Below are 15947 nucleotides of genomic sequence, written 5' to 3' on the forward strand. Positions count from 1 at the left end.
AAGAAGAAAAATACAATGGTGATATCTGTATTAATGACTGAATTCAAATAATCAAACAAAGATGTGCAGATAAAATTGCGACAGAAGTAACATTGTACAGTACAAAAAAAGTCATAAAAAACAAACCACATTAATTCATTAAAGCCTAATACACAGCCTAGTACACACGTGCACACACAAACATATTTAAACAAAACAGCTAAGCCCTTGAATTCATGAATGCTAAATGAGACCAGACGATTGAATCCTTCTTGTCCAACAAAAGCAACTGAACAAAAAGTCCTACATAAAACGTGAATATATGAAATGCGTTTTGGGTTCACTAAGGACAACCTGTTGAAGTCACCCCATTCATTGATTGGTGATTGTTGATCATTACCATGGTGATATTAACTGATTTTCTTTCTTTGGGCCAGCTGTTCTTTGAGGGTTTTATGAAAAATGAGGCTAACCAGTATGGGGAACCCATGCTGCTGAGCTGGGCCAATCAGTGAGCAGACCACCGAAGTGTCCGAAGATGCATGAAAATCCATCCTGATATGTGTAGTACATGCATGCACGCACGCACGCACGCACGCACGCACACACGCACACACACAAAACGTACACAAAGAGTTTCATCTGTATGTGCTCACTACTTCCATAAAGTATTAAATAAAAAAAAAAACCACGCACACACAAACACAAAGGTGAAACTCTTATGTGTAACCACCTGCACACATGCAAACATTTTTTTCTGTCTCTCACTAACAAACACGCACACGCACACAATCTGATATTCTAAGAGAGGCAACCTTGTAAACATCTAAACCCCTCCCTCTGCTCCAACATGTAACACCGCCCCCTGCTCCACTGAGCAAGATGGTGGTACAAGCCTGAGGTTCCTTTGCACACGAGGCAGAGTCTCCCACTCTCCTTCTCTCCCACTCACTCTTTCCATTTCATTCGTCCTCTCAGCAAAATGGAGTGATGGGGAGATTCATTTACATATGTACTTCTGTGATTTTGGCGCCGCCTCAAAGCCACACCTCCAGAAAGTGAAAGAGGAGTACAGAGATGACCCAGCAGCTCCTCCTCCCTTCTCTCTCCGCCCCCCTCTCCCTCCGTGTCGAGGAGCTCCGGGGAGGAGAGCCCGCCCCTGCGCCTCTCGGACGGTCCCTGTGTGCGCGCGCGTGCGCACTCAGAAGATCTCGGGCAGCGTGACGTTGCGGAGAAGCCACTGCTGGGAGCGGCTGCCTGTGCAGTCCCTCACGCTGGGCACCTGGCTGTCGTCTTCGGAAGCCTTGTCCAAGCACTGGTTACTGTTCACATGCACCAGGCTCAGCTTCTACAGAGACACGGAGAGAGAGAGAGACAGCATGAGGAAGCATAATGGTTCACTGATACTTTATGTTAACACATTTAATGCATAATTCACTTAATATGCAAACATATAAACGCATGCACATATACATACACAGACACACTGTAACCGGAATTAACAAAAAACGTAATAATTGTAACACCAGCAAAAAAAAATAACAATTACAATAAAAACACAACCACCTCCACCACTAATACTACTACTAATAATAATAAACAATGGTATTAAAAACAGTATTAATGGTAGCTAAAAAGCCACTGAGACATTAAACATATTATAACTAGTTAATATGTAAACATATTTATCAAAGACAATTGCGTCTAGGAGTTGGTGTGTGTGCCTGTGCAGGGGTGGTTTAGTTATGAGAATGGCAAAGTTATCATCTCTCAGCAGGTGACATGTTGCTACATATTTTACCACTAGGGCTGCTGTGTGCTCCATTCCCAGAAAGATTTGTCATTTCTCTTGCTGGGCCATTTCTTTGAAATGCAGGATTAGATTTTGCATTTTTCTGTGAAAATGTCTTGTAAGTTTTTTAAATTTCAGAATAAAGGAGAAGGTCCATCTCTGACTCAGTCTCAAACGCTATGCAGTGACCAGACTGCTCTGTGTCTGCCCTGTACTGTAGCTAGACTGCGGTCACTGAGATTGTACTTGGTTAACATCTGTCTTTACTTTCGGTCTGACAGTAAGGAGATACTCTCTGTTTAGGGCCCGATAACTGTGATTTACTCTGTGTTTTGGTTCCAAACTCTATAATGCTCTATAATGTGATTTATGCTTAGATTAGGTGGTAAAGCAGTGCTGGTGAGAGGCTGGTCTGGGGTAGTGGTTGTTACAGGGTTAGTGAGCCTCAGACACTAAGGGTCTGGAGCGTTTTTAAATGCAGTGATTCTCTGGGACCGGTCTTTAAATGTAGTGGTTCTCAGGGACCGGTCTTTAAATGTAGTGGTTCTCTGGGACCGGGCTTTAAATGCAATGTTTCTCTGGGACGGGTCTTTAAATGCAGTGTTTCTCTGGGACTGGTCTTTAAATGCAGTGTTTCTCAGGGACTGGTCTTTAAATGCAGTGGTTCTCTGGGACCAGTCTTTAAATGCAGTGGTTCTCAGGGACCAGTCTTTAAATGCAGTGGTTCTCAGGGACTGGTCTTTAAATGCAGTGGTTCTCTGGGACCGGGCTTTAAATGCAATGTTTCTCAGGGACTGGTCTTTAAATGCAGTGGTTCTCTGGGACCAGTCTTTAAATGCAGTGGTTCTCAGGGACTGGTCTTTAAATGCAGTGGTTCTCTGGGACCGGGCTTTAAATGCAATGTTTCTCTGGGACGGGTCTTTAAATGCAGTGTTTCTCTGGGACTGGTCTTTAAATGCAGTGTTTCTCTGGGACTGGTCTTTAAATGCAGTGTTTCTCTGGGACTGGTCTTTAAATGCAGTGTTTCTCTGGGACCGGTCTTTACATGCAATGTTTCTCTGGGACGAGTCTTTAAATGCAGTGTTTCTCTGGGACCGGTCCTTAAATACATCCAGGAACGTAGGATGTTTATTGACAGTGGATATCGGCTTAACTCTGCCCCGCATGCATTGCTAGGTGTTCTCCTTTGGGTTTTTAAAAATCGTTCAGCATAATTCCGCATGCAGGGCTTCTAACTGGATGCTTGTCCTCTTGAGTGTAGCTACGATAACTGAGTGGACCCCGGTACCTCCCTTCCTCAGACCACAATGGGCTGCATTACGCCATCAAATTGTCTGCACCAAATCGAAGTGGGCAGATTTTGTAGAATCTCCTTTGTATGGCCAAAAGTGCTCTGTGAGCCTTCTCCTTTAGCGCATCCACTGCCTTGCTGAGAGTCCCTGATGCAGTAATGACATCGTGCGCTCTAGGAGTGATAATGATGTCTATCTTTTTGAGGTTTGCTGCCAGGGCCCTGTTCTTGCAGTAGTTGTCCAGTGGGTCTAGGTGCTGCTGGATCCACTGTGTGTGGTGGTCACCTGGTCATCTGCACAGAGCGAGGACTGAACTGGCCCGTCCTGTAGGGGGACGTGGACTGTTCCAGCTCGATGTGAATATTGAATGGTGTGGGACTGAGACTGTATCCCTGTCTCACGCCTCTCTCCTTAGTGAAGAGCTCTGAACTCTCCTAAATACATCGATTTAATAGACTTTACCCCTTACACCACTTTGTGAAAGTATATACTATTCTCCCTTGCATGAAACAGAAACAAATGTCTTTTTGAAATCAACAAAACAGGCAAAGTTTTTTCATTTTTGTTTGATTTGCATGGGTGTGTGGGATGGAAATGTGATCAGCCGTACGGCGATTTGAAAGGAAGCCGATGGTGATTCTCACTCAGGACGTGGGGTTCATTAAGGAAGGTCAGACTCGTGTTGAAAAATGCTGCTGAATATCTTACCCAGATTGTTGCTCACACAAATGCCTCTGAAAACGCTAAAGGTCCAATTTGCCTCCACTCTTATGAATGGGAGCTACAAGCCCCTGGCTCCACATGTCAGGAAAACAGGCTCTCTTTGCTTTGGACAACAAAATAATAACGTTTATGTTGAGTGGAGGACTTCACTGCAGTTCTTTGCTTAGCTTCACCCTCTCCTTCTGTCTCTCTGTCTCAGCAAAGGGATGAAGGGGACTAGAAGGCGGGAAATGAGAAGAGGAGGGGCAGAGATCAGCGGGGAAGCAGCGTTTGTCACTGACGGCCATTTCGTCAAGCCAGCAGTGAGTTCAGGAGAATTCGGAGAGCACACCGCACGCTGGCCCCCACTCTAACCTACTCTAATCCCTCTCTGTCTCTCCTGCCCTCCCGGTCCCGCTCTGCAGGGCTGGACTGCGCACTCAGCTCTTAAACAGCCATGATATCGGTGTGAAATTCTGATAGAGCGACGGCCATGTGCGTTTAGCTCACGCGCGCTCCCTCAGACACACTCTAGAAGGCAGACTAGAGCAGGGGGTGTGTGCTTGTGTGCAGTGAAGCATCAAACTACAGCAACGTTTATGCACACAAAAGCGCACTCGCAAACACACATACCAAAACACACACCCTGCAAGCAGACTGCAATGGGAATGAAGCAGCCAAGTAGGATGTTACATGAGAGGCGCGTGCACACACATAGACACACACAAACACATGCTTGCACCCACCCACCCACACGCACACATATTCACATGTACATAAGCATGCACGCAAACACACAAACATGCGCACTCATGGATGCACGCACACACGCTCACTCACTCACTCATTCCCTCACCAAAGGGTCGTACTCCCAGAGCTGGTTGCCTTTCAGATGGTGGCACTTGAGCATCATAACTGGCCCATTGAGTCTGGACACATCCAGACACAGGTCATCTGTACGGATCTCCTGATTGGCTGTATAGGAGAACACCTGCAGACAGACACACAATTTATGCTTCTTCACTCGAATCACAACCTACAGATAAGAGCAATGGTAGCAGAGAAAGAGAGCACGAGAGAGAGAGTTAAGAAGAAACTGACTTGATTGCCTCCCATTCCATGACAGTTGAAGATTCCTACTTTCTCATTCTCCTTCCTGGCCATATTATCCAAACATTGGTTGGTCTCCACATTACGAATCTGCAACCAGCACAAAGACAGAGATAAGACACACACACTCACTCACACACACATACACGTTGGAAAATGAGGCGAGTTACATTCTGTTCAGTTTAAATGAGGTGTTACTTCTAAAGGGGGTTGTGTTATTTCTATGATGTCATTCTTTTGCTAACCTCGAGAGAGAGAGCAGGTGGACCTCCCTTCCAAACCCTCCCCTCTAATTCCTCCCCTCCAAACCCTCCCCTCTAAACACTCCCCTCTAAAACCTTCCCTCTAATCCCTCCCCTCTAATCCCTCTGCTCCAAACCCTCCCCTCTAAACACTTCCCTCTAATCCCTCCCCTCTAAACACGTCCTTCTAAAATCTTCCCTCTAATCCTGCCCCTTTAAACTCTTCCCTCTAATCCCACCCCTCTAAACTCTTCTCTCTAAACCCACCCCTTAAACTCTTCCTTCTAATCCCTCCCCTCTAAACTCTTCACTCTAATCCCTCCCCTCTAAACTCTTCCCTCTAAACCCACCCCCTAATCCCTCCCCTCTAAACTCTTTCCTCTAATCCCTCCCCTCTAAACCCGCCCCTCTAATCCCTCCCCTCTAAAGTCTTCTCTCTAATTCCTCCCCTCTAAACTCTTCCCTCTAAACTCTTCCCTCTAATCCTGTCCCTCTAATCCCTCCCCTCTAAACTCTTCCCTCTAATCCCACCCCTCTAAACTCTTCTCTCTAAACCCACCCCTTAAACTCTTCCTTCTAATCCCTCCCCTCTAAACTCTTCACTCTAATCCCTCCCCTCTAATCCCTCCCCTCTAAACCCACCCCTCTAATCCCTCCCCTCTAAACTCTTTCCTCTAATCCCTCCCCTCTAAACCCGCCCCTCTAATCCCTCCCCTCTAAAGTCTTCTCTCTAATCCCTCCCCTCTAAACCCTTCCCTACAATTCCTCCCCTCTAAACTCTTCCCTCTAAACCCACCCCTCTAATCCCTCCCCTCTAAACTCTTTCCTCTAATCCCTCCCCTCTAAACTCTTCCCTTCAATTCCTCCCCTCTAAACTCTTCCCTCTAATCCTGTCCCTCTAATCCCTCCCCTCTAAACTCTTTCCTCTAATCCCTCCCCTCTAAACCCGCCCCTCTAATCCCTCCCCTCTAAAGTCTTCTCTCTAATCCCTCCCCTCTAAACCCTTCCCTACAATTCCTCCCCTCTAAACTCTTCCCTCTAAACCCACCCCTCTAATCCCTCCCCTCTAAACTCTTTCCTCTAATCCCTCCCCTCTAAACTCTTCCCTTCAATTCCTCCCCTCTAAACTCTTCCCTCTAATCCTGTCCCTCTAATCCCTCCCCTCTAAACTCTTCCCTCTAATCCCACCCCTCTAAACTCTTCTCTCTAAACCCACCCCTTAAACTCTTCCTTCTAATCCCTCCCCTCTAAACTCTTCACTCTAATCCCTCCCCTCTAATTCCTCCCCTCTAAACTCTTTCCTCTAATCCCTCCCCTCTAAACCCGCCCCTCTAATCCCTCCCTTCTAAACTCTTTCCTCTAATCCCTCCCCTCTAAACCCGCCCCTCTAATCCCTCCCCTCTAAAGTCTTCTCTCTAATCCCTCCCCTCTAAACCCTTCCCTACAATTCCTCCCCTCTAAACTCTTCCCTCTAAACCCACCCCTCTAATCCCTCCCCTCTAAATTCTTTCCTCTAATCCCTCCCCTCTAAACTCTTCCCTTCAATTCCTCCCCTCTAAACTCTTCCCTCTAATCCCTCCCCTCTAAACTCTTCCCTCTAATCCCACCCCTCTAAACTCTTCTCTCTAAACCCACCCCTTAAACTCTTCCTTCTAATCCCTCCCCTCTAAACTCTTCACTCTAATCCCTCCCCTCTAATTCCTCCCCTCTAAACTCTTCCCTCTAAACCCACCCCTCTAATCCCTCCCCTCTAAACTCTTTCCTCTAATCCCTCCCCTCTAAACCCGCCCCTCTAATCCCTCCTCTAAAGTCTTCTCTCTAATCCCTCCCCTCTAAACCCTTCCCTACAATTCCTCCCCTCTAAACTCTTCCCTCTAAACCCACCCCTCTAATCCCTCCCCTCTAAACTCTTTCCTCTAATCCCTCCCCTCTAAACTCTTCCCTTCAATTCCTCCCCTCTAAACTCTTCCCTCTAATCCTGTCCCTCTAATTCCTCCCCTCTAAACTCTTCCCTCTAATCCCTCCCCTCTAAACTCTTCCCTCTAGCTGGAAGGTCCTGTGATAGCATCCTGCTGGTGTCTTTACAGCTGGGCTTTAACTGCTAATTAATGTTTCTCAGGAATCGCCTTCAAAGCGGCGAGCTGGGTTTTAAAATGAGCGTTCATGTAATTAAACACATTCCTCTATTCATGATCACTTTGCTGCAACTAATACACTACCGACCAAGTGCAAATGACAGTTTAGTTAATGATAATGACACACACCCACCAGAAACACACAAACAAGCAACCGTGCACGTGCACACACACACACACACACACACACACACACACACACATACACCCACACTCTATGCCCCTGCATAAATAAAATGCAAGGAGTAATTGCTCCAAGTTTATTACACATTGGGGGGAGTACGGACACACATATACACCCCACCCACCCACACGCACACGCAGACGCACGCACACGCACACACACACACGCACACACCCCACCCACCCACACGCAGACGCAGACGCACACACACACACGCACACACACACACGCACACACCCCACCCACCCACGCAGACGCACACACACGCACACACACACACACACACACACACACACACACACACACACACACACACACAGTACGTTTGGGAGCATGAGTAAACATGAATGGTAATTAAATCATGACAAATTCATGACTGAATATTTTCCACTTCTCATTGGCTGCTTCTACATAAGAACACGTCAGGACCAATTGCCTGCAGCCCTCTTAACTGGCTACATTCATAATGACATCATGTCCTGTGACTGAAGTTCCATGTCTTCCTGCCATGTGTGTGAAAATGTCAAGCTCAGGAAGTTTGGGAGTCCCCCAACGTCATACCTGTACATCATCTGGCTGTACCATTACATGCCTAAACAAGCTCCAGCTAGTTCAAAACGCAGCAGACCGAGTTCTCACTAGAACTAGAGCATTTGATCACATCACTCCTATCTTAGCTACTTCACTTTGGCTCCCAGTCAAATTTTATATTGATTATAAAATACGTCTAATGACCTACAAAGCACTGAATGGTCTTGCCCCACAGTACCTTAGAGAACTCCTAGTGCAATACGACACACTATGAAATAACCTTTCTGTAAATGTTCGAGACCCAGACACAGTCTCTATTTTTAAGGCTAGGATGAAAACCTATAAACCTGTACACTCAGGCATTTTATTAACTACTTCCCATCTTAGGTAAAGGTGTGGATCTGGGGGTCCATGGGCTTTGAGGGTTATGCTAAACTGGGATGTTATGATGATGTCATTTCACCTCTCTTTTGGCACTCAAGTTTGTTGACTGAGATCGATGGAGTGCTGATGTTCCAGGGCGCCTTCATGTCTGTGATTCCTTCTGGCTCTTTCCTTTTAGCTGTGCTGCCGTGGCTAGATTTGCCAGAGTCCAACTTTGCACGTTATGGTTCCATAATTTGCACACCCTCGTACCTGGACATGCCTAATAACCTATTCTCTCATTTTGCCGAGGTTCACCTACCCCTGATGTCATGATGTTACTGAGCCTCTACCCGTCTCAGCTGCCATGGCTACTCCCACCACCCCCTGATGCCCCCCTGCTGTAGCCCACCTCCCCTCCATCCCAGCCAACTACTTCTCCGTTGCCCTTGATGGACATTCTTGTACGGGATGGGTTTCGGTTACGTGAACACCTGGACCAGACAAGGACTTCTGGAAAACTGGATTAGACAGTAATTGCCCCGCCCCCCAATTTATTATTTATTTGTTTGTTTGTATATATTGTTATATATTATTGTGGTGACCATTGTTGGCCAGAGGAGGACGGGCCCCCTCTTTGAGTCTTGGTTCCTCTCAAGGTTTCTTCCTCATGTTCTAGGGAGTTTTTGCTTGCCACTGTCGCCTTTGACTTGCTCGCTGGGGGCTTGGACTCGGACATTTGTAAAGCTGCTTTGTGACAACTGTTGTAAAAAGCACTATAGGAATAAATTTGATTTGATTTGATACCAATGGCAAACATCACAGAGAAGAGAAGGAGAGAGAGACAGACAAGACAAGGAGGAAAGAGAGAGAGAAGAGATGGATCAACAAAGAGAGAGACAGAAGAAAAAGAAAGATGGAGAGAGAGGAAAATAAAGAGAAAAGTAGACAAATAGAGATGAGAGATCTACAGAGAGGGACAGTACGAGACAGAGCGAGACAGAGAGGGACAGAGAGAGACAGAGAGGGACAGAGAGAAACAGAGAGAGACAGCGCGAGACAGAGAAAGACAGAGAGAGACAGAGAGGGACAGAGCAAGACAGAGCGAGACAGAGAGACAGAGAGGGACAGAGCAAGACAGAGAGGGACAGAGAGAGACAGAGAGGGACAGAGCAAGACAGAGAGGGACAGAGAGAGACAGCGCAAGACAGAGAGAGACAGAGCGAGACAGAGAGAGGAGAGAGGAGTCCTGTAGAAGACTAATAATAGCAGAGAAGAGATGGCTGGGTGATTATAAATATCTCACTGCCTGACTGGAGAGATGAACAACCCAATCAAAGCAGGTAACATCTAAAACGCCAAACGTCCCTCTCCCCCTCTCTCCCCCTCTCTCACACACACACACACACACACACACACACAGACACACACACACGCACTCTTTTAAAAAGCTCACAGGGCTCAGCTTTTATTTGCAAAAGAAATGAAGAAGGCTTCAGCTGGTTTAGAAAAATTCAATTTTCCAAAGGATATGCAGCTACTGAAAATCTCTTTTTGTGCCTGTGTGAGTTCATGTGTATGTATGTGTGCGTGTCTGTGCACGTATAAAGGTGTGTGTGAAAATGTGCAGGTGTGAATGTGTGTGTGTGTGTGTGTTTGAGTGCATGAGAGTGAGTGTGTGTGTGTGTGTGTGTTTGTGAGTGTGAGACTGAGTGTATGTGTGTGTGCGTGCGTGTGTGTGTGTGTTACCTCTCCCAGTGAGTAATAGTGGCGTGGGATCTGGGAGTCAGGGTAGATGCTTTCCAGGTACCAGGAGAAAGGTTTACATTGCAGCTTCTGTCTCAGAGCTGTCCTGGACGAGATATCACCATAATCCACCTTCGTCACACCTTAACACACACACACACACACACATACACACACAAGCACAGGGGAGCTGAGTGAACAATGTAGTGAGGAAAAAAGACAAATCAAATGCTCAACAGACGGGCTCTATAGATCCCTGCAACACCTGCACAAGCAGAGAACTCAGTTCCCTAACAGAGGTATGTACATCTAAACACTTGTTCTCATTTACAAACGCGCACACACACACACACACACACACACACACACACACACACACACACACACACACGGGCTATGGGCTATGCTGGGCAATATTGACAGTAACATTAATATCAATTATGCTACATTTTCTGAGTCAATAATCCCCATTCACCCAAGAGCAGTGACAATACTAATGTGAGAGAGAGTGAGCGAGAGAGAAAATGAGAAAGAGAGATGAAGAGAGAGGGGGAATAACGAGGGAGACAAAGAGAAAAGGAAAAGAGAGAAAGGGTGAACGAGTGAGCGTGTGACTGTTTGTGAGTGCGTGTGACTGACCAGGGGAGATGATGTAAAAGAAGTTCTTGAACTCATCCATCCAGACCTCTGCCAGGCGTCTGTTGTTCTTGTTGATGATCTGGCCCGTGCCCCCGGGGAACGTGTACGGCGTGGCTTTACGGAACACGTGACCCACGTGAGAACAAGTAACAATCTCAAGGGTCCCGCCACACTGCCAGATCTGGGACACACACACACACACACACACTAGAATAATGAACGCATACTTTAAGAACATTCTATTCCCTGTTCCCTTTACAGACCAGCAGGTTAATGGTCTATTCAAAAAACAGTGTTAGCAGCGTTTGGGACTTCCCATCGCCACGCCAACCAGATTTCCCTTATACACTGGTGGGCTTGTGCACTGGACCTGCTTGTTCCAAGAAAAATCCATGTCCCCTGTCTTTGAATGTCCCCATGCCTCCGAACGTCCCCGTGTGTCAGAATGTCTTTGAAGTGGTAATTTCCTGGTGGCAACCTTGCAAACCAGCTTTGATCTCCGCCATCATGGAAGCTGATCCTGACACTTGTGGCTCAGCTATTCACCGCTGAAAGCTGAACCCTGGGCCGACCCCGCAGACAAGCGCCTGCTCTTACTAACTTGGATACTTCCTGGCTGCTGATCAAAGAGGTGGCGCTCTTCCGATAAGGAGAGCAGGTTAGCGAGGCCCCGCCCTGAATGTCACTGCAGTCTGTGGCTCATTCCTCCTAACAGGAGTCATGTCTGGCCAAACAAAGAACTCCCGTTATGTGAATGACAGTGTAATCAATTTCAAATTTTATTTGTTAAATCTACTACACGAATCTCTAATAATACAACTACATATAGAGTTGTGTAGCGCTGGTTTTATTTTGCTATAATTAAACAGCGTAATTAGCATCACCCATGTGCCAATTACACATCACTTATCACAGTGGTGATTGAGCAAATTATCTGAGACCTGTCCAGTGAAGAATTAAATGAGAAGAAAAGAAACATGTTTTTACCCATTAGTCAGAATATTTGTTATGTTAGGAAACACTGAGACTGGCTAATCTTTGTTTGGTTTATGCAATGATGGATATTACTTTGTTTACAAGACAATGAAGCAGAAGGCAGAAGGCTGTGTGGGACACCAACCCTGAAGGAGATCTCCAGGTTCTCCCCTCCCCAGATGTCCATGCCTGCATCATACGTCCCAATCTCCTGGAAGTAGTCTCTGTCTATGGAGAACAGTCCCCCCGCCATGGTAGGAGTTCTGCAGAGAGACGGGAAAGAGATATGAAACGCACACACGCGCACACACGCACACACGCACACACACACACACACACACACCCACTTTCATGCTCTTTCTTGATCTCGCTCACTCTCTAATTTTATTTCATTTTAAAGTGATTTATTGACATGACTGTGATTTTACCATTTTTCCAAAGTAATATAAGCAACAGAAGTAGAGTGATATATATATATATATATATATATATATATATATATATATATATATATATATATATATATATATATATATATATATATATATATATATACACACAAAGAGAAACACATCGATACTGCATCTAAGTATTTAACACAAAGAACTGAAAAAATACTAATAAAAAAGCATTACAAATGACATAAATAATTGAATCAACAAACAGCAAACTATAGCAGCATAGTGTGGCTATAAAAAGTCTATGACAGAAAGAAAGCGATTTATTCAGTCTCCCGAAAATAAGCTAGAGCTGAGACGTTCTTCGTTGCTGTAGCGACTGTCTGGGCTTCTGCTCCAAGTGGAACACGGAGGTCATCAGAGTCACAAAGAAAACCGAACGCATTGTTCACCCGTCCAAATTCCTTCAAGAACGTGGCCTTTTTATTAATTGATGTTCTTGGCAGCAGATGAAAAAATAGACAAAAATGTGTTTCATCTATTTCCATTCCGACCTGGTGCCTGCGCTGCATTTCCCTGCTTGGCATCCGGGTTTTATGGCATCTGCCTCTTTCCACTTCAAGGTCATGATGGCTTATTCCAGATTTGGGAGTGCCTTCTTTCAGTTTGATATGATATGTTTAGTTATTGTGCCAGACTGGTGGTAGCATTTTATTCATTATTAGCCTGTTTAGTGTGCTTCGCTGATGTACTTGATGTTTCCATGTAGTGTGATGATGGAGGGTTAGAATTTCACCAGTGCCTTTAATTTCGGTCCTAGAGGAGCAGCACGACTGGAACAAGCCCTGTAAAGCTCCTCTCTTTAGTGCACTGTGGGGTTTCACCGCAGGGCTGAAACTCCCCGATGAGGGTTAATACGGCCGCTGTTAACGCTTTTCCTCGTTAGGTAATTTGATATTGGTTTCCCTGAGGTCTGGATCCCTTCTGGATAATCTGGATTCTGGTTTTACTCAGCTGGACAGGAATGGCTCACCTCTGGCACTGCTGCTGTAGCAGTGACAAGCTTTCCTGGAAACCTTATGCTACGGGTCACATCAGCACGAGGTCGTCAGCGTAGAGCAAACACTTGATTTCAGCAGCATGTGAAGTTGGGTGTCAACTTTGGTCCAGTGCTGTTGCAATGGCATTTATGTAGCTGTTGAATGGCTCAATATTTGATGATATTAATGAACGGTTGCTTTTATGATATTAAATGGTTTTCCGTCTATTCCCTTTTGAACAAGTTTAGATACCAAGCTGAAAATGTACAAAGCATGTGAGTATTTATTTGTTTTGATTTGGTGCAGTATTTTTTCCAACCCATTCTCTCTCTCTCTCTCTCTCTCTCTCTCTCTCTCTCTCTCTCTCTCTCTCTCTCTCTCTCTCTCTTTCCGCCTTATCTAGAGATCTCTCTCGGGAACGAACACCTCTGTTTTGTCAGTCAGGGGTACTGGGTTATCTTTGGAAAAGAGACTTTCACTCTCGCCAGATTTAGACTTCCACATCCTTCCCCTTCTTTAAATATTCCTCACTCGCGCTCGCTGCATTTCTGTGTCCTTTCTCCTTCTTTCTGTTTGTCTTCTGTCCGTCCTAGTCTCTGCGCGGCTCTTTCCTGTTCTGAGCGTCGGCCCGCTTCTGGTCTAATCCTCTCCGAGCGCTGCTGTTCTCCTTCTGAGCCTGTTTTGACATCTGAAAGGGAACGTTGTAAAAGGCTGCCTGGTTGTTTACGAAAAAGAGCAAAGGCCTTCCGGCAATAACCGTGGATTGTGTGTGGATGTGTGGTGTGTGTTACGTGTGTTAATACGTGTGACAAGCCCCCACAAAAACACACATCAGTAGGGGAAGCAGGCCAAATGACTTCAGAGCTCACTGCGAGAAACACAAACAACCCTCACACTGCCTAAACAAACAGCCCCAACCCCAAAAACTGCTGCAGTGCAGGACATGTTAGAATCTCTGTGGCTGTTACAGCCTCATAGCTCAGCACCCTAGGCCAACAGCAGTACTGAATGAAACTGGCGTGAAGCAGTCCTGGAGCATTGTCCTACAGTAAAAAGAATGGCTAAACAAACCGTTAAATAAAGCCAAACACACCAAGCTTGAGGTCCCAGCAGGACAGATTTGACCCTTGACCTTGGTGTGCAACAGCCAGGATATTGTGAACCAGGATGAGGTGGGCAAGAATGCAGCTCCATTAGATCCACATACACGAAAGAAAGAAAAAGGATACTCTGCCACGTGTGTGTGTGTGTGTGTGTGTGTGTGTGTGTGTGTGTGTGTGTGTGTGTGTGTGTGTGTGCGCGTGCGTGCGTTTGTCTTACCTGACGGGCAGCGTACGGTCCCCTTTTCTGCGGTCCATCTCTCGCTGAGGTACTGGGTACCAGCGGAAGTTCAGTTTCCAATTAAAGCCCCCGTAGGTCATATCTGACCCAGCCATGTACTCAAATGTGTCATCACTGATCACGTCAATGATGGGACACACTACGGTTTTCCTGTGCCACACAGACAGAGGCAGAGAGAGAAAGTCATGCTTGAGTATAGGCCCCCTTTTTTTCCAATGTTAGAATAAATCCTCACATACATGGCTCTGAACAATTAACACATATACACAAATGCACAGGCACACAGAGACACACACTCACATGTCTTTCTCAAACAGGTGCAGACATGAATTAGACGGGACATCTCAGTAAACCTCAGTCACAATCACCCAGTGCAATTTTAAAATGCTCACACACACACACACACACACACAAACCACCCCCCCAAAAAAGACTACCCGAGGAACATCACTGCTTCAGAGGTTCAACACACACTCTGCATACGGAGCCATTATTTGCCATTAGCTGCATTTTCAAACACTTCTGCATACACATGCACAGGTAAACACAAACCCATAGCCTGGGGTGACACCTAAGCAACAAACATGTAATTAACTCCATAAATAACGCTCATTCAACTAAAAGCTACTGATCACTGTGCTACCCAGCAGGCAGAGTACCCAAACAGCTGCAGGTGTCTCCTCGTGTGTGTGTGTGTGTGTGTGTGTGTGTGTGTGTGTGTATAGCCTGTTTAGTGACAAATGTGCCAAATTCATAAAACCTACAACCAACCTTAACCATGATCTTAACAGCAAACAGTGCTGTGATAACACATTTCCTCATTCATAAATGACATTTGCTGGCATATTTTCCCATTTGTGTGATATATGGAACAACCGCATTTTGTTCACATTTGCATATGACATTAGTGATTCATGACAGTACACTGCACCATACAAAACACCTGAAGCTGTCCCGGAAAGAAGCTGACATAGACTGTATGATCTTTTGTCTAACAATATTTAGTCATGCAAGCAAGTCATTAAAACATTTTTGCAACCATGCAGTTCCTGTCTTGGTAAAAGTTACAAATATATTACATTTATATCAAACTGGCAGTTTTCAGAATAAAACTCGCCTCACAACTGGGATTAGTCAGTCATTTGTCTCTTGACTTGTATGCACTGACGTCACTTTCCTGACGGAATATGGCCCCCTCAGTCTCAGTCAGGACAGAGCGGCAAAACATTCCGCAGCAGGGCTGCATTTATTAGGGCGACCGGAAAAACCAGGAATGAAACGCACGACAGTTGGGACGCAACATCGATCCATCCAAAATCACCAAAGAACCAGCCGTCCGTGACGTTGACATATGGCCAGGGACTCCTGACATTTCTCCGTAGCTGATTTGGACGGCACGCAGCCCCAGTCCCAGGGCAGTAGTGGGTGGGCATGTCGTTAGTCATGTTCTGAACGGCAGATGTGTTCTATCCAGGGCT

General features: G+C 45.9%; 1 protein-coding gene across 10 annotated transcripts in view; it reads right to left on the minus strand.

The window, feature by feature from the left end:
• Positions 1 to 11: 11 nt before the first annotated feature.
• galnt1 (UDP-N-acetyl-alpha-D-galactosamine:polypeptide N-acetylgalactosaminyltransferase 1) overlaps positions 12 to 15947 on the minus strand; it is a 76490-nt gene continuing 60554 nt past the window's right edge. For all 10 annotated transcript variants that reach the window (XM_081715455.1, XM_081715450.1, XM_081715447.1 and 7 more), the window contains 7 exons: positions 14449 to 14619; positions 11836 to 11953; positions 10716 to 10896; positions 10080 to 10219; positions 4867 to 4965; positions 4622 to 4756; positions 12 to 1327 (listed from right to left, as the gene is read on the minus strand). In XM_081715455.1, coding sequence (XP_081571581.1) covers positions 1181 to 1327; positions 4622 to 4756; positions 4867 to 4965; positions 10080 to 10219; positions 10716 to 10896; positions 11836 to 11953; positions 14449 to 14619 — 991 coding nt within the window. In that variant the 3' untranslated portion in view covers positions 12 to 1180. The remainder of the gene's footprint in view (positions 1328 to 4621; positions 4757 to 4866; positions 4966 to 10079; positions 10220 to 10715; positions 10897 to 11835; positions 11954 to 14448; positions 14620 to 15947) is intronic.

Source organism: Electrophorus electricus, chromosome 1, assembly GCF_041902795.1.
Source record: "Electrophorus electricus isolate QZ-2024a chromosome 1, ASM4190279v1, whole genome shotgun sequence".
NCBI lineage: Eukaryota > Metazoa > Chordata > Actinopteri > Gymnotiformes > Gymnotidae > Electrophorus > Electrophorus electricus.